This window comes from Sapajus apella, unplaced genomic scaffold (assembly GCF_009761245.1).
Source record: "Sapajus apella isolate SASKATOON/1434 unplaced genomic scaffold, GSC_monkey_1.0 scaffold15, whole genome shotgun sequence".
Classification (NCBI taxonomy): Eukaryota; Metazoa; Chordata; class Mammalia; order Primates; family Cebidae; genus Sapajus; species Sapajus apella.
In genome coordinates this window covers 19,761,684-19,785,455 of record NW_022436955.1, presented here as the reverse complement: position 1 = coordinate 19,785,455, position 23,772 = coordinate 19,761,684, and the positions used below count along the sequence as shown (strand labels likewise).

Genomic DNA, 23,772 nt, shown 5'->3' with positions numbered 1-23,772 from the left:
GATCTCAGCTCACGGCTACCTCTGCCTCCCAGGTCAAGTGATTCTCCTGCCTCAGCCTCTTGAGTAGCTGGGATTACAGATGCTCATTACCACGCCAGCTAATTTTTATATTTTTAATAGAGATGAAGTTTCACCATCTTGGCCAGGCTAGTCTTAAACTCCCAACCTCGTGATCCACCCACCTCGGTCTCCCGAAGTGCTGAGATTACAGGCGTGAGCCATTACACACAGCTAGCCTGGCTTCTTTCACTTAGAGTAATACAGTTGAGATTCATTTATGTTGTTGCATGTTATCAACAGTCCATTTTTTAATTGTTTAGTAGTATTTCACTGTGTATTGTGGGTACACCACAATAAAATGGAATGTGAATCCTTTCACTAGTTGATGAACATTAGAGTGGTTTCCATTTTTAGGGGACTTTGGTATAAAGCCAATAATAACAACAAAAAACTGACTACATGCACATAGATTTTTCTTTTTTATTGGATAAAATCCTAAGAAGGGGATTTCTCGATCATATAGTATATGTGGGTTTAACATGATAAAAAACCAAATTATTTTCCATAGCAGTGTGTACAATTTTGCATGTGCAGCAGCACTGTACCAGAGTTCTAGTTGCTCTGAATCCTCAATAATACATGTTATATTTTGGGATTTTATTATTAGTATTATTATTTTTTAAGTGTTACCAGTTACATATTGGTATCATATTGTAGTACTAGTTTGCATTCCCCTAATAACTAATGATGCCAAGGGTCTTTAACATGCTTATTTAAATCCATATATTTTTTTCTGTGAATTGTATGTGCAGATCTTTTGCCCATATGTAAATTGATGTTTTAAATATTACTGCACCATGAAAGAGTTATTTTTATGCTCTGGGTATTAGCCTCTATAAAACATGTATTTTGCAAATATTTTCTCCCAGTCTGGAGCTTTTCATTTACCTGACAGTCTTATTTTAAAAGCAGAACCCTTTAATTTTAGTGAAATGTAATTTATTATTTTATTTTATGAATTGTACTTTTAGTGTTGTATCTAAGAAATCTATGCCCAACCCAAGGTCACTAAGATTTTCCCTTGTATTTTCTTAAAGCAGTGTTATAGTTTGTGGTTTTAGATTTAAGATTTTTTTGTTTTTATAATTTACAAGTTCATTTTTTTTAATTGTAATTAAGGTTCTGGGGTACATGTGCAGATGATGCAGGATTGTTACATAGGTACATACATGGCAAGGTGATTTGCTGCCTTCATCCCCCCATCACCTATATCTGGTATTTATCCCCTCATTATCCCTCCCCACCCGCCCCACCCCTGCTATACCTGACCACAGTGTGTGATGCTCCCTTCCCTGTGTCCACATGTTCTCATTGTTCAACACCCACCTAAGAGTGATAACATACAGTGTTGGGTTTTCTGTTTTTGTGTCAGTCTACTGAGAATGATGGTTTCCAGATTCATCCATGTCCCTTTGAAGGACATGAACTGATCGTTTTTTATGGCTGCATAGTATTCCATGGTGTGTATGTGCCACATTTTGTTTATTCAGTCTATCAATGATGGACATTTGGGTTGGTTCCAGGTCTTTGCTATTGTAAATAGTGCCACAATGAACATACGTGTGCATGTGTCTTTATAATAGAACAATTTATAATTCTTCAGGTATATATCCAGTAATGGAATTGCTGGGTCAAATGGTATTTCTATTTCTAGGTCCTTGAGGAACTGCCACACTGTCTTCCATGATGGTTGAACTAATTTACACTCCCACCAACAGTGTAAAAGTGTTCCTATTTCTCCACATACTCTCCAGCATCTGTTGTCTCCAGATTCTTTAATGATCGTCATTCTAACTGGTGTGAGATGGTATCTCAATGCGATTTTGATTTGCATTTCTCTGATGACCAGCAATGATGAGCATTTTTTCATATGTTTGTTGGCTTTATCAATATATTCTTTTGTAAAGTGTCTGTTCATATGCTTCACCCACTTTTGAATGTGTTTGTTTTTTTCTTGTAAATCTGCTTCAGTTCTTTGTAGATTCTGGATATTAGCCCATTGTCATATGGGTAGATTGAAAAAAATTTTTCCCATTCTGTTAGTTGCCAGTTCACTCTAATGATTGTTTCCTTTGCTGTACAGGAGGTCTGGACTTTAATTATATCCCATTTGTCTATTTTGGCTTTTGTTGCCACTGCTTTTGGTGTTTGAGCCATGAAGTCCTTGCCTATGCCTATGTACTCAATGGTTTTGCCTAGGTTTGCTTCTAGGGTTTTTATGGTGTTAGGTCTTATATTTAGATCTTTAATACACGTGGAGTTAATTTTAGTGTCAGGTGTCAGGGAGGGGTCCAGTTTCTGCTTTCTGCACATGGCTAGCCAGTTAACCCAACACCATTTATTAAGCAGGGGATCCTTTCTCCATTGCTTGTTTTTGTCAGGTTTGTCAAAGATCAGATGGCTGCAGATGTGTGGTGTTGCTTCTGAGGCCTCTGTTCTGTTCCATTGGTCTGTGTCTTTGTTTTGGTACTAGTACCATGCTGTTTTGATTACTGTGGCCTTATAGTATAGTTTGAAGTCAGGCAGTGTGATGCCTCCAGCTTTATTCTTTTTGCTTAGGATTGTTTTGGCTATGCAGGCTCACTTTTGGGTTCATATGAAGTTTGAAATGGTTTTTTCCAGTTCTGTGAAGGTTTAAGTTTAAGATTAATTTTGAGTTAATTTTGTATCTGCTTTGAAGTATGAGTTGACACACTTTTTTTATTTCTTCTTTTTTTCTTTTTCAAATGGATTAGAATTGTTCCATCCTGTTTCTTGAAAAATTCTATCTTTTCATCGTTAAGTTCCTTTGGCAGCTTTGTCAACAGTCAAGCAACCATCTGTATATGGGTCTATTTCTGGGCTCTCTATTCGATTCCATTCATGTATTTGTCTATTGTAATGTCAATATCATACTTCCTTGAATATCTGTTAGTTTTACTGTAAGTCTTATAATCTGGTAGTGTGTCTCAAATTCTGTTTATATTTTTTGAAACATTGTTGCCATTCTTTATTATTTGCATTTCCATATACATTTGAAAATAAACTTTCCAATGTCTACACCCCTCAAAAAAGATTGCTGGATTTTAATTGGGATTGTTTTCAGTCTATATTAAATTTGGGAAAAATTGACACCTTATCAAATCTTTTAATTTGTAAATGTTTAAATATAATTTTCTTAATTTTTTCTTAATAATCTGTTATATTTACACCAAAATATTTAAGTTGTTGGTGCCAATATAAAAACAGTACTTTTAGAATCTCATTTATAATTTTTGATTGTTAGCATATAGAAATATAATTTTTTTTTTTTTTTGAGACGGAGTTTCACTCTTGTTACCCAGGCTGGAGTGCAATGGCGCGATCTCGGCTCACCGCAACCTCCGCCTCCTTGGCTCAGGCAATTCTCCTGCCTCAACCTCCTGAGTAGCTGGGATTATAGGCACACACCACCATGCCCAGCTAATGTTTTGTATTTTTAGTAGAGACGGGGTTTCACCATGTTGACCAGGATGGTCTCGATCTCTTGACCTCGTGATCCACCCGCCTTGGCCTCCCAAAGTGCTGGGATTACAGGCTTGAGCCACCGCGCCCGGCTGTATAATTTAATTTTGTATATTGACCTCAAATCCCGTCACTTTGCTAAACCCACTTTTAAAAACCATAAATTATTTGAGATTTTCTACCTAGAAAGTCATGTCACCTGTAAATAGACATTTTATTTGATCCATTCTGATCTAAGGTTGGTGCAAAAGTAATTGTGGTTTCACCACTTCTTTTAACGGCAACCTGATTTGCCATTAAAATCGGGTTGATTACTTTTGCAGCAACCTAATAAATGCTTTGAATTCCTTTCCTTGACTGATTAAATGTGCCAGGACCATCAGTAATAGATTGAACTGGAGTAGTGAGAGCAGACATTCTTGCCTTTATCCTAAACTTAAAGGGAAAGCATTTATATCTTTGGTTATTCAAAGTATGACATCAGCTATCAGATTTTCACAGATGTCCTTTATACCATTGAGGAAGTTCTCTTATTTCCTAGTTTGTTAGTTGATTTCTGATATCACCAATAATAGCGGCAGTAAAATGAAATTGCAGGCTCACCCATATTAAAAACAAAATGAAAAGAAAGCTTTGAAAAAGACATTAATAAATTAGGGGTAACCTCATAACTGGTACTAGTAGGTCTAATATTAATGTTTTATTTGTCTGCTTTCTCACAACTTCAAACTCTTTCCTAGAAAAACATGGCTAGATCTTAATTTTTAAGTATCACTAGGTTATCTGATAAACTGAAAATACTACTTTTTGCATTCTCACTTTTTTACTTTCCTGTTAAAAAAAAATGTGCTAATTTTCTGTCTCAATGAATGACACTAATGGCTTTATTCAAATCACAAAGCTGGAGATCATAAATAAGAAAGCTGGAGATCATCCCCAAGGCTTTAACTCTCAACCTTACATCTAAATCATATTGAATTTACCTCGTAGTTGATCCCTCTTTTAAAGCTCCATGCCAATTACTGTCTAGTTCAAGTACTCATCCTTCCCTTGTCTTACATCAAAGGTCACTTCACAGATCTTTAGGTTTATAACTGATTGTCAGGTTTTCAACTGAATCATGAGAATTAGCCTATTTCTCAGTCTTAAATTACTCAATGTGCAGTCCTGATGCCTTCAAAGTAATGTCCATGAAGCTTTTCTCTGCTTACAAGGCCTACTGTGCATGATTCTATATCTATTAGTCCCATATCTGCCCAGTGAGCCACATTTGGAAATGAAAAAAAAAAAAAAAAAGTACCTTAGGCATTGTAACTTAAGTGGTACAGATTTCCCATACAGAAAAAAGGAGTATTCACTGAAGCCATTGCTCATCTAACTGAGAAAATAAAGCAGAACACTTCATGCAGAAAATAACCTCATGTGAAGATGAACCTCCACCCTAAAAACAGATATAGGGAGCAAGAAGGACAATCACTTGATTACTGTTTAATTAATAAGTCAGAGATTAATTAGCAGGTCTCTAAATACTTGACGTTATTTGTAAATTCTTAGTGCTGATGTAGCAACTCTCTTCTGTATTCCCACGGTCACAGTAGTTCAATGCTCTAGTTTCTCAACCTTAGTACTATTGACATTTGGGGCCAGATAATTCTTTGTTGTGGAGGCCTGTCTCATGTATTGCAGGATGTTTAGCAGCATCCCTGACTTCTCCCACTACATGCCAGTAGCACTCCACTTCCCCACAATGCGACAACCAAAAATGTCTCCAAACATGGCCAAATGTCCAATGTAGGGCAAGACTGCCTTGGATGGAGAATCAAGGCACTAAGTGAAATGATGTTGTGCGCTTAAAATGATAACAGGAAGTCTGGAAGAAACAAGTCTAAGGCATAGAGTTGGTAGGGATTTCACTTTAAACATACTAATTCAGAGGGATTTTGGCTAATGGAATAAAGAAGGCAGAGGAAGCCAGCCTGGGTCCCTGCAGGGTTAAGGTCAGAGCAACCAGTGAAAGGTACATGTGATGTATAGAACAACTCCTCTGCAGCCATGAAAAATCGTTACACTCTCCTGGATGCATCTGAAGTTTACAACCTCATCTCTTTGCACATAATTTTTCTTTCCATGAAATATCCCATGCCATCTTCATAGGGATTGTGTAAGGCTCACTGGTAGAACAGAAAGTGGGGATGATACATATCAGAGATGGTGAGTATAATGGTGAACAGTATTTACAATGTATATATAATTTTTATAGGCCAGTATCATCTTTGCTTTTTAACTAAGCAACTTCTGCTCTGTATCTCCATAAATCCACTGAATTGTCAGATTCTCTCTTCTTCTGTTGTGCCCCTAGAATAAAATTTTATTTTAAAGTACGGTGTTAATGTAAACAAATATTTCATCTATTTCCATCTTAAGTTCTGGAAATACTAAAAGCATACATATAATGCACCAGTCTGTAACCTAACTCTTTTCAGAGAGGGTAACAATCTATAAATGAATACATATGCTCATTTCATTCCCTGATGAAAGAAAACATATATATGTGGAACATAAACGTATATAGAACATAAATATAGTGGAACTATATTTGAACTTTAAAATTCTGGTTTAAAGTGTTAATGAATTGCATACAGCACGTTCCATTGGTTTAAAGTAAATGAACGCAGACACACACAAACACAAACCGAAATAAAAATGAAATGTACATTTGAAATATATTTGGTTAAACTGATGTGATTCCATTGAGGTTCTAATTTCATCCCAGGCCTAACAGTAGGAAATTCACATGAATTATTAATAACTGTGTATAGCATTGAGGCTTTCCTATGTGGATAACAGCAATTAGAAATTTAGGAATGCTGGAATGTACTCATGAACTAATCAAATAGAGATGCCCAGTGGTTTCTTTCTCTTAGAATCTTAACAAGGTTTGCCATCATAGCTTTGCACTTCATAGGAATACTTACTTGTTGACTGACTGAAAGAATATTTCAGTCCTTACTTATGAATGTTCACAACAGAAGTCTGATTAATTATTATGTGACAGAAATACAATGCTTAAGTGATGGTACTTTAAGTCATGGTACTTTTCTTAAATATGCTTACAACACATCGTAACCACTTACTGTCTCCTCTGCAGAGTAGAGGCCCCAGTTTATAAGCTGCTTCTGAATGCGGTCGGCCTGTGTCTGTGATCACAATCTTAGTTACTGGAAGATGTTCTTTATAAGAAAGCAATCCAGTGTCATTGGTCCTAAAAGACAATACCAACCACAAAATTCTTAAGAAATTTTAATAGTCCTTATCGCATTGCAAAACCAAGATGTTCTGAACTAAATCTGCACCCGCAAAAGAGTAAGGATCCCATCACTCATCTGAGCACATAAAAACAGAATGACATATAATTTTTCAAATTTGTTATTTATTGTTATTATTATTTTGAGACAGGGTCTTACTCTGTCTCCCAGGCTAGAGTGCAATGGCACAGTTTTGACTCACTGCAACCTCCTCCTCCTGGGTTCAATCTATTCTTGTGCCTCCGCCTCCCAAGTAGCTGAGATTACAGATGTGCACCACCACACCCAGCTAACTTTTGTATTTTTTGGAAGAGTCAGGGTTTTGCCATGTTGGCCTGGCTGGTCTTGAACTCCTGGCCTCAAGTGATCTGCCTGCCTCAGGCTCCTAAAGTGCTGGAATTATAGGCACGAGCCACTGTGTCTGGTCAAAACAATGCCATTTTAATGTCTCTTGTAGAAAGTATGTAATAGAGAATATAAAATATAGGATACCACTAAAAGTAGAACACAGTGGGAGATTTTTTAATTCAATAGACAATTTTCTACCTTTTGACTTAAATTGGTTAATACATTAGCATTTAGTGTAAGGCTGGGTGTGGTGGCTCACGCCTATAATCCCAGCACTTTGGGAGGCCGAGGTGTGTGGATCACGAGGTCAAGAGATCGAGACCATCCAGGTCAACAAGGTGAAACCCCATCTCTACTAAAAATGCAAAAATTAGCTGGGCATGGTGGCGCACGCCCGTAGTCCCAGCTACTTGGGAGGCTGAGGCAGGAGAATTGCTTGAACCCAAGAGGCGAAGGTTGCGGTGAGCCGAGATCGTGCCATTGCACTCCAGCCTGGGAAACAAGAGCGAACCCCCTTCTAAAAAAAAAAAAAAAACAAAAACATTTAGTGTAATGATTGATAGTGCTTTTGAGGTCTATCATTTTGCTATTTCTTTTGTTTCTCCCACATGATTTCCTGTACTTCTGTTTTCCTTTGCTGCCTCCTCTTGGTGTATTCTATACTGTTCGTATTTCATTTTATTTTCTCTGTTCACTTTTTAGCTATGTTTGTTTACTGTACTTTAATGTTTGCTTTACAGATTACAAAATAAATTCTTAGTTTATCACAGCCTATTTAGACATTATGCTTTTTAACAACCAAAATATCCAAAGCTTGCTAAGGGATAATTCATTTAACACTGCTCCATCCCCCACACACATACTTATTCTTTGTTCGGTTGTTGTAATATATTTTAAATGCATGTGTTATAAACTTTATAATAAAATTAAACAGTAAATTTAATTTTTAATTAAGAAAATAATTTAAGCACTGGTTTTTCTATTTACCAACATATTTGCAATTTCCAGTGCTTTTTGTTTCTTCCTGAAGATCTCAGTTTTCATCCATGTTATTTCTCTTTAGCCTGAAGAATCTCTATTACAATTTGTTATTTCAGATACTCTTTCTATTCTAAAATTTACATTTTGTTCCATTTTTATAGTTCTCACCTATCTGCTTAAAATATCCTTTGTTTACACATTGTGATTATTTTTGCCTTTAAGTCTTCAAATATTTTTATAATAGTTGCTGTAAAGTTTTTGCCTGACAATTCAAATATCAGTACCCCAAGGTTTCTTTATGATAACTGCTCTTAATTTCTTGACTTTAGATCAAAATGTACTCTTTTCTGAATATTCAGTAATTGTTATAACGTGGTATATCATGGATACATTCTAAAGATTCTGGATTTTGTTACTCTTTAAAGATTTCATTTTTGTTTTTATAGGCAGTTAAATCACAACCTTATCACAATAAATTGCCATTGCTTGGTCTGGCAATTCATTAGTTAGAGGCTGTGTGAATTTTGCTTAGTTTCAAATTCTAACACTCAGATCTGGGATATAGTCTTTGCTGTAAACACATGGGCAGTTTCTGCCTACATCTGGTTGCTCTCTGTTTATTTCAAGCGGTTGTTTTGATAATATTTTTTCCTGGATATACAACAATTATCTGAGAAGGGTTAGTTCTGGCAAGTTACTTCACCATTAGCAGAATTTAATATGAAAAGTTTTACAATCTTATTTTTTAAAGTCATTTTTAATTAGCAATATGTTATGGAAGCATTGGAGAGTAATTGATGATTAGGTAAATTTTTACTGGTGTTAAGCATTACTACTAGCCTTCTATTTATATTTTAAAATACATTATTACTGTAGAGCATTTTTTGTGAAGGTACTGAGAAGAAAAGGGTGCCTTCCAAAGGGAGTAGAAATTTTGAAAAATGACAGTTTGAGTAACAGAGACACTATTCTTCATACCAAACATGTAACACTAAAAGGGCTATTCCAAAAGAATTACATATATATAACATAATCTTGAGGTTTCCTAACTAAATAAATATTATCTAAGTCAAATTACAACCTCAATTAACAGCAGATTTATCATTGTAATCAATGTGCATTCTGTAACAACATCACTCATATCAACATCCAGATTGACTATGAATATTTGTTAAAAATAAGTCTTCTGTACAGGTTCAGTTGCTTAGCAATGTAACATATACATATGTTATGCTGAAATGTAGATATAAACATTTAAAATATTTTCGCTTTACAAATAACAAATAAGACCAGTATACATGCCAACTCTGGTCTCAAATACTATCAATGTCTTTTTTAAAGTTTTCAGATAAAGAACACATCTATAAGCTTCTTTTCTACTTAGAGGAATATTTTCAAGTTGATTTTAAAATTCCTAAAATGTTACTGATTTCATTTTTCAAAATATAATCCACAGAACATGAGTTCTTTGTGGTATGATTTGTCTTTCTAAAAATATAAAAGAAATGCATTATAGCCGTAGTAAATTTTAAAGGTTTTATAGGTAGATTATTGAAGAAATGTGCTTTGGCTGTAAATATACTTTCAAGATAACAGAATACCTACTCATATATATTTTTAAATTGAATAATAATTAATTCCCCATGTAACAGGTGTCTCTATTTGATTATCAAATTTAAATGTATATAACTTATGGTCCATTACAGAAAATAACTCAAAATGGCATTGACTTAATACTTAGGATTATATTGAGTATACCAAGTTTCACCAAAACATACCTTTATCTAATCCCTTCATTGCACTAACTTGTTCAGTATCTGGCTAGCTATACACTGAGTGATTAATGTTTTTAAATAAGCTCTTTCTTGCATAAAGAAATCATACGGAAATCACCATTCATTCCAGTCAGCATCACAATTGCAGTAATACTGAGAATCAATGCAGTTTCCCTCTAATCCACAAGTACATTTTTGGAGATCAGGTGAAGAACCTCCCCAGTAGGTTTGTGTTTCATTGGTTCTTCCTATCCACCAACTCAGAGGGGTTCCATCTGAAAGACAAACATGACAAATGTGGCAGTTGCTTTATGTCCCATCACCTTTTCTCCCAGTATAATTCTCTTTCTCCCAAAATCATCAAAAAGAATAAAAGGAGAAAGAGAGAAAGAACGATTTGATTTAAGGATATGCAAAACAGTATAATTGATGGCATTTCCTTAAGACAACTTTTTTTTTTTAATGAAAAAGTTATTATTTGGGCTTAAATGACATTTGTTCTTGGGTAGAAAAAAGCCCAGCAGTTTCTCTTTAACTTAGGCATGATAGTAAAAAATGGATTGAGAGCAGCTCACATACACAATTTCTTTAAAAGTAATTTTGAAACAAATTAGCATCAAAATATAAATCATCGTAATTAACATACCAAAGCAAAATTGATTTGAAATCATGAAAAGCCCATTAAAGCATTATGGAATGTTATGTAAAGTCACTGATTTGTCTTAATAAATTTACTGTCTAAAATTATCCTAGTTGTTTAACAAACATTAGGCATGATTTGGCACTCCCTTGTCATGATTTAAGAATTATTTGGAAGAATATATTTTATCTTCCATTTAATGGCTTTGCTATTTATTTAAAGACTACAGCAATAACACTGAAAAATCTTCATGATGGAAGTGAATACTACACTCATAAGAAGTTTCCCTCAGCCAAATGCATCTCTTTCTACGATAAATGTTCAGCTACCAGCTCCTTTTCAGAGTTAAGACTAAACATAATGCCAAGGAACTAGAGCAAGGAACAAACAGAACATCTAGGCAAGGATTTTCAGAAAAGGAAGTGAAGCATTTAGCCAATCTATCATGGAAAAAAACAAGTATGGAGGATAAATTGCAGTCATCCGAGAACCAGGGAATGAGAAGAATGTAAGCAACATCGAATCAGTCAGCTTCTCAAAAGTGCTTGATCATTTTTCTGTCGACTTTCAAACCTTTAAGTTGTCACCATTAGCCCTACTGAGCATCTGGGATTTTTTTACTAATTTCTCCCTTGCTTACAAATGCCAATGCTCATTTTAACTTACTATTAGATAACCCCTTTGCTAATGCTGACAACCTCTCTCCCAGGATTATTATGCAAGCCAGTCTGGCCACATCAGAAAAAAAAAAGCAAAGAGTTATCAGAAGCTGTGTTATGCATAAATACATTAATATGAAGAATCTTCATCTTTTTTTAATTACGTGATTAGCCCTTCACCAGAAGGTAAAATTACTTGAAACACTTAATAAATATATTTTAATATACTGCTGAAAACCTTATGTTTCCATAGAATAGAAAGAAAAATAAATTGTTATTCTTAAATACTGAACCATATTTCCACATTTAAGTTTCTTGTCTTCCCTACAAAATAAAAATCACTGAATGTTTTTTAAGGTTTCAGGCTTTGGTTCAATCCAAGAATTTTTTTAAAAATGTACTAAGGAATTTACATAAGTATAGAAATGAATTTTTAAAATCCTGAGAAATAAAAATTAAAGGTAAAAGATACCCATGAATATGGTAGAACATTCCACTTCCCATAATTAAAATCCTAAATGACTTAAGCATTCCCATTGATTATCCCTCCTATGTGCTGAGTCACAGATCCTCAGCAGCCGAAAACATATTTTCATACACATTTCACTTTATTCATTCACATATGGCATCATTATCACTTGACACTAAATCACCAAGATCTGAAACTCTAAATATAGCTTGTCTGAAAACAACTTCCTGTTCTTCCCCATTATATTTCTTACTGTGACTTCAGAATCCAATTGTTCCCTCTCTTTTATGTTTCTCCACCTCAAATCTATCCTACATGAATCATGAGGTCACCAACCTGAGAAAAAATATGTGTATTTAGCCAAGATTAGTATCCCCTGTTCCACACCTTTCTGGAGTTGACTTTGTAAAACTGGTTCTTGAGTCTGAAACACCACGCAAGCATTTTTTTTAAAAAGTGCACAGGCACAACTGGCTTTAAAGATGAGGATTCCTTCACATTCTGTGTCAACCCCTGTATTAGTCTATCTTCATGCAGCTAATAAAGACATACCCAACTGGGTAATTTATAAAGAAAAGAGGTTTGATGGACTCATAGTTCCACATGCCTGGGAAGCTTCACAATCACAGTGGAAGGCAAGAAAGAGCAAAGTCACATCTTACATGGTGGCAAGCAAGAGAGCTTGGGCAGGGGAACTCCCATTTATAAAACCATAAGATCTCATAAGACTTATTCACCACCATAAGAACAATATGGAAGAAACCACTCCATGATTCAATTATCTCCACCTGGGCCTGCTCTTGACATGTAAGGATTATTACAATCCAAGGTGGATTTTGGTGAAGACACAGCCAAACCATATCAACTCCCTTTACTCTGTGTGGTGTTTGCTCACCAGTCCCTCAGGGATTCTGCTTTCTTTTTCTGTTACAGCTTGACTTCTTTGTCAACTTTGGTAACCATCCTTCTTTTTATATTTTCTTATGTTTTATTTTTCAGCTTTGCAGTAAAATTGACAAATACAAATTGTATACATTTAAGGTGTGCAAAGCAATGTTTTCATGTATACAGTAAAATGATTACCACAATCACACTAATTAACATATTCACCACTTCACATAGCCACTTTATATTTTTATGGTAAGAATACTAAGATCTAGTCTCTTAGCAAATTTCAAGTGTAAAATAATACACTGCTGTTAACTATAGTCATCATTCTGCATACTACATCTCCGGAATGCATTCATCTTACAACTGCAAATTTGTACCCTTTGACCAACATCTCCACACCAACCCCCTCCCCCAGAAACCACTCTTTTACTCTGTTTCTACAAGTTCAACTCTTTTAGATTCCATATATAAGTGGGATCACGAAGTATTTCTCTTTCTGTATCTGGCTTATTTCACTGAGGATAACATCCTTCGCTATCTTGAGATGTTTTCACTCCCATGTTCACTGCAGCTTTATTCACAACAGCAAGAGATGAAAAAACCTAAGTGTCTATTGATGACTGGATAAAGAAAGTGTGATATATATACATGCACACACACACACAATGGGATATCATTAAATAGATATCCCTTAAATAGAAGGAAGTCCTACCATTTGTGACAAAAAGGATGAACATGAAAGGCATTATACTAAGTGTAATAAGCCAAACACTGAAAGACAAATACTGCATGACTTCCTTTTCCACATAATGACTGAATTCCTTTTGTTCCAGAGCATTCGTTTACCCTTCCATAATTATCATTCTTATTCTTCTTAGAATACTCTTCCAGATTTGCTTATCGGCTTTTTTATTCTAAGATGAATATTCAGCAACAATGAATAACACATTACATACTAAACTGTGTATGTTCACTATGGCCACAACGCTCTGGAGAGCCGGAAATGAGGGAATCACTTGATGCACTTTGTATGAGCTATGCCACCTAATCATCACTGCACCCCTATGAGGCTGGTATCATTGGCCCCATTTCAGAGAAAAGTAAAGACTGAGATTCATTAACCATTCTTCCATTTCATGAATCAAAGTTTCATCTATCTAAGTTCTAGATGCACCTAACCAACGACAAACACACCCACATCTCCAGCTGTAAATCCTATGCTGTTCATACTACAACTCTCTGGTCCTCCATTGCAAACAGAATTGAGGTTTCAGGAGGAGATAAGTTTTGGGTGGGTACCAGCAAGATGGGATTAGAGGGGTAGAGGCCAAATGAGAACATTCTGAAAAAGGAAAAGGAAAAGAAGCAAAAGGAGAGGAAGGGCAAGGGAGAATCCAGTCATAGGGGAGAAAATGATCTGATTTTTAGTGGGTGGAGAGTAAAGAAAGACTTAATCAGAAAGGCAGGCTTCAAATGTCAGAACAACAGTTCAGCATTTTTGCATGATCTCTATGACATACACTATTCCTATATGAAACAAATTTCTCCTTAAATTCTTGTCATTCTATCTAGAACTCCAACCCGTATTAGGACAAGCAGGAGCGAACATGAAAGAAGTGGCTTTATTGTACAGATGTCTTACAATCTTCTCTAACATGTAAAGAAAAACATCCTTCAATGCCACTGTTAGGAAATATGTGTTGGAGGGTGGCATCAAGGTTGCATAAGCAGGGTGGACACAGAATCTGCAATTCCAGGATCCAGCAGAAGAGGCTGTGAAGGACAGACAAAAAGCAGAAAGGCAGCAGAGATTCTTAAATAGAACTGTGTTTCTTAAAAATGGGAGCAGCACTTATAAAGGTTAAGTTACTTCACAGAGAGTAATATTTTGGATTTTGCACTGGATGGTTAGAAGATAGGAAGAGATGGCAAGCTGAGAGACAAGGTGGAAAGCTCTTGCAGTAACTTCAAGAATTAGCTCATTAAGCCTACTCTAAGGCAGACGTGGTAGGAACAGAAGCTCTGACATAGTGAGATGCTCTAAAGAAAGAAAACATAAAACCAAAACCAGAACTCAGGAGCAGACTGGTTATTCATAGTAGAATCAAATAAAGAGTTAAGGTGTTTTTCTGATTCCTCCTTGAACTAGTGAATCAACTGTGTTTCTGGCAGTCTTTTCTAATTTTCAATTATACCCACAGGCTGTCAACAATCCATGAAAAAGAGGCACATAGAATACTCACTTCCAAAAAACTAAGCCGTATTTTTATTAGCTGTTTTCCATGATAAAACAAACCTTATGTCACTTGCCCTTTATCAGGGATAAACACTGTGCATTCACTGAGTATCAGAAGGAGGCATTTGCTGTATAGTTATCCAATTAAGACCAGGAAGAGAGTTTAAAAGCAATCAAGGCTTTGAATACAGCTTAGTGTAAATTGACCTTGTTCTTTTCTTCAGGCAAAAGCATCTTTGTGACTTCCAGACTGTGACATGTTTACTAAGTATGCAAGATCCTATACTCTCGGTAGCTATATGCCACCACTTTGCAGAATTAAAATCCTCAGGAGCTAGTTGAGTGCGTGCATGATGTGATGTGTGTGCAGCAAGACAGACACCATGGTTTACTTACCTTGCTTATTGAGGAGCCGCGACTTCTTGCAGTAGTAAGTAAGCTCCTGTTCACAGTGTTCCGCACGGTTAATAGTGGCCTGGAGTTGCTCCATGCTGGCCACGTACTCGAAAAACCCAGCATATGGGTTCTCTGGATTAGTGTTTCTGACTCTTGTTAAGTCGGAGCCGTTGTGCTGTATGATGGTCCATGCAGTTTCTTGTATGCAGAAATGGGGGGAGAAAGAGAGGAGACCATCACTAGTCTGCAAAAGTTAAAATAAATAAAGAAAATCAAAATCACCTTTTATCTGAGTCAAATTTTTCTAGTCATCAAACCTCTCTGAGAGGTAGAATCAACACAAACGGATTCTCAGAATTTTTAAATTATGGAAAGTGATTATTTTTCCTGAAATATATATTATTGCCATGCATTTACAGTGATTTTATTGAGCTTTCTCATGTAATTTAGCCACACAATATTTATGATGAAAAATATTTGGAAATCTGATTACTTTTTGTGATGTATTTTATTTCACTGAATCTGATATTCCATCTTTTTAAAGATGCATCATTATTTTATTTCACTGCAAGACGGGAAAAAATGCTGCCTGTTATAACTACAAAATACTATTCATCATTGACATACCCAAAATCCAGTGATGTCACACTATGAAAAAAGTGTGCATATTAGAATTCATGAAATACTTTCTATTACATAAAATAAGCAGTGACTTTTCTACTCTTAACAACTATTCGTGGTATCAGCAAAAATAAAGTCAAAACTTTATAGCTCTCCACATACCTGTCTTTAGTCAACATTTAATTATCAGTGTGTATCTTTTTAAAATTGAATTTGAAATAGTCATTTTGATATCATGTGATCTGCACAGTTAGGCAGTACAATAGGAAGTTATTTTTTTGAACTGAACACATCTGACACAGCATCTCAACTAACACAGAAGTAAAATATCTTGGAGTATCTACCCAAGTTATCAGTATTGGTACCTGAATGTCCATAAACATTTCCATCATACTGATTACCAAAATTTCTTAGATGGAATAAAAATCCCACAATGTTAGTAACAGATGATAGGCATATGATATCTGTTCTTCAACTTTATCAGAAATAGACTTTATACTCTATTTTCTGTGATATATGCAGGCAAAGAACAGATGAATCAAAAAGCCTCTGATTTAGTAGGCAAAAAAACAGGTCGAAAGTTGTCAAAACTCCACTATATATGTGCTGTTAAGTCCCACAACTCTTCTATATTACAGAGGAATATCCCAGATTGGAGAAAAATAGTAACAGTAGGAAAAACTTTCCACCCGTCTTTTTAACTAAGACATTCACATGGATCAACAATCAAAATAAGGAGGTATACTGTGAGAATTTCATTCCCAACCCTTTCCCAGTCATCGGAGTTTGCACTAGAGAGGCAGGCTAAATGAGGCAGCACTAACTTCACAGCCTTACTGCCTTCCATGTGTGGATTATTATTTTTCTGTGAAAATGTAACATGGTAAAAGCCCCATAAAACTGCATACCTCAACCATACCTCGGCTTTCTAACTGCTCTCGGTAACCCAAATGTGACAGATAAGCAGTCCAAACCCATGCCATCTTGGCCCCTGTGACTTGTAATAAGTAATTAAGGACTGTAATTTCCACCCTACCCAGACAATGTGTAAACAAATGCTAATCTTGACTTTTGTGAAACACTTAAGTAACAATCAGAATGTCAAAAGTACCCTGGCCCTCGGAGTGTCCGGAGCCTCTCACCCTCATCTCCACCCAGGAGGTGATTTACAGAATCCACTAGCCCTCAGAACATCTGAAGCCCCTCACCCCACCCCTGCCGCTCACCCTCACCCCCGAGGTGGTTTTACGGGTATAAAAAGTCTTGACACCCTCCTTTCGGGGCCACAGGTTGGAAAGACTCGAGTCCTCCGTGGCCGCCAGCAATAAAGACCCTGCAATTTGGCATACTTTCGTCTTGGTGTTGACTTTCTATGTTTGGGCCAGCAAAACAAAACAACAGCTGTAACTTTTGTATTTCCCCCTTGCATCTCAGTTCACCCTTCATCAGTAGAACACTCTCAAAGAGAACTTAATCCACAACCCGATGAAATTACGGGTGGCCAGCAGTACAATGTCGAAGTCATCAAGAGACCTGAGGTGCAGATCTGGAACGGATCTTGTGCCCTTAGGAAAGTCAGGTAAAAAAAAAAACTGAGCCTCCTTTCCAAATTTGGAAATTAAATTGGCAGAACAAGGTCTGAAATTCTATAATTTGAGCCAACTCAACCTTGGCTATTAAAAGTTTAAGGTTATTATGAACTAGACAAATCTGACAGCCTCGCCTCTGCTGGACTCTGTTTCTATTGTTCAAAAAAACTATTCACCTTTTCTTGTGGTAAATCAATGGTATGCAAGAAGAAGCTAAACTCTGGCTGAGTAGCTACCAAGAGAGGTGGACAATACACCTGCTTGAAGCCTTTGTCTCTCTCCCTTGTGGATCACACTGAGAGAGACTTCCCTGCAGTTTTGCATCCACTGGGTCACAATTAACACCTGATTCTAAAGGTTTTTAAAGGTGTTGCAAGAGATTCAAGGCCATAGTGCATGGCAGCCATCAAAGTGTAGCTCATACAAACGTTTCCTTTTAAAATTCTAAAATATTTCAATATTATGATAGTTCCTGCAAGTGATTTTATTCTCTAATAAAAAGCACTACAAGGTATGATGTTAAACAGATGCCACACTTTTCAGGCCATCTAGATTTCCAGGGCAGAACAGACAAGCAAATTGTCACAATAGATTTTGAGCAACAGAGATAGATGCCTTAAAAGGTGGGTTCCAAAGCTTGTCTGGAAATCAGAAGCCTCAAGTTAGAGTTTCTTTACTGTTCTTTCAGACATGATTGGTTGATCTTAAGTTTCTACAAATACCTATTTAGAAATGAGTGGTAGAAGACATAGACTTCATCACAATTTGTAATTCAATACTTTGTCATTGATTTTATTGGTCTTTCCCACCAGTCTGCAAGCTCTGTAAGAACAACAGTAGTTTCGGATATGCTACCAATCCTATCTGCAGCACATAGCACAAGGCTTGATACAAAATGCAGAAGACATTTGTTAAAGAAATGAGGGAACAAACGAATGAATAAAAAACAATGCATTGTCTAGATTAGGGCACAACCTCCTGGGTTATGTGATTCAGAGTCTGTGGTGGCTCTGATATTTTTGTTGCCTCTGAGGTATTATATAATTCTATAAATTAGCCGGGCATGGTGGCTCATGCCTGTAATTCCAGCATTTTTGGAGGCCAAGGTGGGCGGATCATGAGGTCAGGAGTTCAAAACCAGCCTGGCCAATACGACGAAAGCCCATCTCTGCTTAAACACACACACACACACACACACACACACACACACACACACACACACACGCATAAATTAACTGGGCATGATGGTGCATGCCTGCAGTCCCAGCTACTCGGGAGGCTAGGGCAGAAGAATCCCTTGAACCCAGGAGGCAGAGGTTGCAGTGATCTGAAATCACACCACTGCACTCCAGCCTGGGCAAGAGAGAGGGACTCCATCTCAAAAAAAAAACAAAAACAAAATAATTCTACAAATTGTAGATAGTTAATAAAATTGCAAAATAATGTTAAGTCTGAAACTGTGAAGGGCCCTGAGATGTTACCCTACCTGCGAGTTAAGGAGTTATCTTGCCCACACACAGATTTTATCTATCTGTTTATCAGTCTACCTACCTACCTATCTAATCTGTACTAACGGATACAGAGGACCTCTGAATCAGGGACCATTTGCTCATAGAGAATCTCCTAAGTATCAATCCCTCATACCTCAGTTTCCCATGTTCAGATGCAGTGAGTGAGTGCTAGACACAGCAGTGCATGTTTGAGTTGCACCATAAGAGAGGAATCACAAAATCATGAAGCTTGGACTTACAGAGGGTGTCTGGCACATTCTCTCTTCTTCCCCTCTATAAAGTGACAGAGAGACTTTGACTCTAGAATGTCACAAATTTTCTTTAGAGGAGAGAAGATACAAAGGTTTTTATTACTCTTAGAAAATAAGCAAATGTATCTGGAGGAGAAAAGCCTTTAAATCTCTTCAAAGCAATTCACTATCTCTAACCTACAAGACACATTTAATCATCCTTTAATGTAGGTTGCCAGATATTTGTTTTTTGTCTTTGCCTAGAAATAAAGGCACTGTCTCCTTACAACAAATAATTATTGTCTGTAGACAAGCAAATTCTACAGGGTTGAGGTTCTAGTGCCTTCCCTCCTCCACCATGGATGAATCTAGTGTTGCTTCCATATGCACACGTGTTTCAGCGTTCCTAATGTGTAGATGTGTCCATTCTTTGGATTCTCCTTGGAACTGATCGTAATATCTTAATCAGTTTCTTTATTAATAACGCATTTTAAAAATCTTTAAAATTTTTTAGCTTTTATTTTCATATCTGCATAAGCATCATGATTTTACTTTATTACAAATTATCTTTTACTAAATGCAAAAAGAGTTGCAGGGTAAGGAGACAGGGAAATGAGTCAGGGATGGCTGAAATAGGCAGAAAAATCTATGAAGTTTAAAAACATGGAATGGTAGTTTGCGTCTACTCACATCTCCCCCTGAAGAGATTTCAGTATTTGTAAATAAAGCAACTGAGTAATTAAGAATTTGATTTACCTTAGGCTGCCTGCTATTTTTTAGTGTGATAACAGTGCAAAGAGAAAACATGCTGTTTAAGCAATACAGTTGCAAAGCTTGTGTTCCTTCTTGCTTAATAGCTGAAGGTGATAGATGTGATAAAGATCGTAAGAGCAGGTAGGCAGTGCTGTGTTAAGGAAAGCAGAGACGGCCTTCTGGAGCAAAACTTGATGTAAATAAGACTGAATTTGATGGATGATGGACAGTTAGTTATTAACCATCATAGCTGTTAAGAAGGCCTTTATTATTGAAATTTCTAAAGTAAAAATAATTATGCTATTAGAAGTCTTATGCTCACCAGCTTTCTCCTGAAACGGTCTCAGGAGTTTCTATCTTGGAATCACATGGGGTACTTGTTAGTAATGCAGAGGCCCAGGCCTTGTGTTCTAAACTTACTGAGTCAGGGGAACTCAACCCAGGAGTCTCTGCAATGGGGCCACGAGAAGGGATGAGTTTAACCCATAGAGTTTTCACTTTTAGAAAACCTTGAAAGTCCCTGTTCTGGCACTCATCAATTTCTCCCCTCTCAAACTATCATCCTTACAGTGCAATGTTTGATATGGAGAAACTTCTTAACATAAAACAATTTCATTACAGAAAAAGCAATGAATTGAGTGTAGAAGAAAACCGTCCTATATATTTCAATAGAGACAGCCACTGGGATTCACCTTATTCTAACTAATTATTTTTAAATTACGTTTGGAAAACTCTTTAAAAAGAAATTTCAGCTTTTAACATCGTTCAGGAAATTATCCATTCAAAATACAGATTTTTTGTTTGTATCTTTTAGCTTGTAATGTTTAGAGGTATTTTAATACATGTGGAATCATTGGACACTCTAGACTAATAATTGGATTTTTTAGTAAGACACATATTTGCAAGTTAGTGATTCAGCATTTTGTCTGGTTTTCACCAGTTATTATACCTGATCTGCATAATTAGAAGATACGGTATTGGCTGCAAGCAATGAAACACTGACAGACAGTAGCCCTTTCTAGAGGAAAAACTTTCAGGCTGTGAGAAAACAGACAAAGGTTTCAGTGCTTTATCTATTCCTACCAATATTTTCACCCCGCTACACTTAACCTCCCCCAGTCTGGGCTTCCTCATATGCAAAACCAGATCAATAAGGAAAGTTTCAAGTAGTAACCTGTATTTCTCACTGGGTTGCCATACTCTGAGGTTGTCACTTTTCTTTGAATATGTTCAAATATTCCAGAGCTACTGGAGACATTTAGCTGTCTCTGGGTATCTGTGTTTCTGAACATCTTACTATTCACGTGGCTTTAAATTTCCTGAATATCCTCTTTTTCGTCAATACTTTTAAATAATCTTGTTGAAGCACCTTTAATCTCTGCATACTAACAGTAACTCCAGTCTTTTTTTTTTTTTTTTCCATTTCTTCTATCTTTGGGATCTATGACCCATTTGACCTCATTTCAAAATCTTAGCTCCAAAAACATGAAATCTGTTCTCTCTCTCTTCACACACACATATACACACACTTCAGGTCTTTTAGAATTGTTGAGACTTAACTACAATTTTTTCCTTAAATAATTTATCAAAGACATATCTTCTATAATAAGGTACATTAATTTACTATGTAATATAAAATGTAAATGTTGATTTAACTGAAATAAAATAATTCAATACAATAAAATTGATAATTTCATTGTCATTTAGATAATAATACACATGGTCTATAAATTACTAAATTATTACCCATAATAAACATAAGATATAGATATATAGTCGATATTCATTACACACAGATTCTCATTATTTGTGAATTTGCCTACTTGTTAAAATTTATTTGTAACCCTAACGCTTTCACAGTTGGTTGTGAACACATACAGGGCCGCAAAAATTTGGCCTGCCTGACATTCACATATCCTGTTACAGGTGAACAAGGAAACACTGTTTTCTTTTCTTTTTTCTTTTTTTTTTGAGACAGAGTTTCACTCTTGTTACCCAGAATCTTGTTTGAATGTAGAAAAACAGACATCTCAAACTCAAAAAATGTCTAAAACAGAGCTTACAATCTTTCACCTTAAACCTTTTCTGATCACACCTTACATAATGGCAGTTCAAACAGACACTCTTGCCCAGGGCAAAAATTGTGTCATTATTTTTGGCTTTTTGTTTTCTCACACCTCACAAGTATGCAAAGAGAAAAATCTAACACCTTTTGCCACATCTACAGTGCTTTTATCTGGTGCAATCAGTCCTGGATTTTTGCATTACTTGAAATGGTCTCCCAACTCTTAAAAGTACAATATGCATAGTCCCCTCACTCCCTTCCTTCCCCTGCTCCCGAAGAAGCATTCCCTAACCCAGGAACAGCTGCAATCCAATTAAAGGAAGTCAGATTGCATCCCATCTTAAGCTCCTCAATGTCTTATCTCATTTCAGAGTAAAAAAAACAAAAATCTTACATGACAGTTATGCAGCCATATTCTTCCCCTCCCACCCCACTTGACTCTCCTGTCTTACTACTCCCCACTTACTCACCATACTCCCCACTTACTCACCATACTCCCCACTTACTCACCATACTCCCCACTTACTCACCATACTCCCGCTACCCTAGCTTTCGTGCTGTTTTCTGAACACATATCCACTGAACGGTATGTTCGCCAGTTTTAAGTACCAAATCTTCCTTTGTAACACCTCCTGCCTCAATGTAGAATAATACTACCCTTTTCCTTTGGTTTTGCCCCATAAAATGTTGACTTCCTAACACAGCACTGTTCAATGTAACTTTCAGCAAACGATAAGGTTCCACATCTATGATGATATCCTCCATACTAGCCACGGGAGGCTATTAAGCAGTGAAAATACAGCCAGGGAGACTGAGAAAGTAAACTTAAAAAAAGAAAATTACAGACAGGGTCTCACTATGTTGTCCAGACTGGTCTCAAACTCCTGGGCTCAAATCATGCCCCCACGTTGGCTTCCCAAAGTTCTGGAATTACAGGTGTGAGCCACTGCACCTGGCTGTAATTTAATCCTATTTTAGTTATTAAATTTAAGTTAAAAATTTTAAAATGCAGTCATTTTGTTTTGTAATTAATTTTAATTAAATTAGAATTTAAATAGGTACGTGTGGCTTGTGGCTACCATGCTGGACAGCACAGTTCATCTAGATTTTGTGTGTGTGTGCTTAATGAGTAAGAGATTAGTACTCCTTTTATTGACATTTAAGTACAATTTCAATCAGCACTACAAGTTGAAAAGACCATCTTTCTTTCATTATGTATCAATGCCACTTTGGCAATAAATCAATTATCCATATATGAGTGAGAGTGTTTATACATTCTCTATTTTGTTTTTATTGGTCTATTTGTTTATGTTTGAGGCAGCTACATACAGCTTTACATAGCATATCAGCATAATGTCTATATCTAGCAGAGTCGAACCCTTTAAATTTGTTCTTCAAGACTGATTGACTTGGTTCTTCTTGTCTCTTTGCATTTACTCATGAATTTTAGAATATGCTTGTTGATTTTCACCAAAATAATCACACCAATCTGCAAGCAAATACCCTGCTTGAATTTTAATTTAGGTTTGTACTGAATCAATATCTAGTTTGGAAGAACTGATATTATACAATATTGAGTCTTCTAATCAGTAAACATTTTATATTCCTCCATTTATTTAGGATATTAGGTCATCTAAAGGGTGTTTTATACTTATCTATGTAGAAACTTTGTACATCTCTCATTAGATTTACTACCATATGTTTGAGAATTTTTTATGCTATTGAAAATATGATATCCTAAAAGCGTATTTTCTAATTTT

At 36.1% G+C, this 23,772-nt stretch overlaps 1 protein-coding gene across 2 annotated transcripts in view; it reads right to left on the bottom strand.

The window, feature by feature from the left end:
• Positions 1-23,772, bottom strand: part of CNTNAP4 (contactin associated protein family member 4) — a 286,975-nt gene that overhangs the window by 60,364 nt on the left and 202,839 nt on the right. For both annotated transcript variants that reach the window (XM_032284501.1, XM_032284502.1), the window contains 3 exons: positions 15,244-15,441; positions 10,071-10,227; positions 6,678-6,805 (listed from right to left, as the gene is read on the bottom strand). In XM_032284501.1, coding sequence (XP_032140392.1) covers positions 6,678-6,805; positions 10,071-10,227; positions 15,244-15,441 — 483 coding nt within the window. The remainder of the gene's footprint in view (positions 1-6,677; positions 6,806-10,070; positions 10,228-15,243; positions 15,442-23,772) is intronic.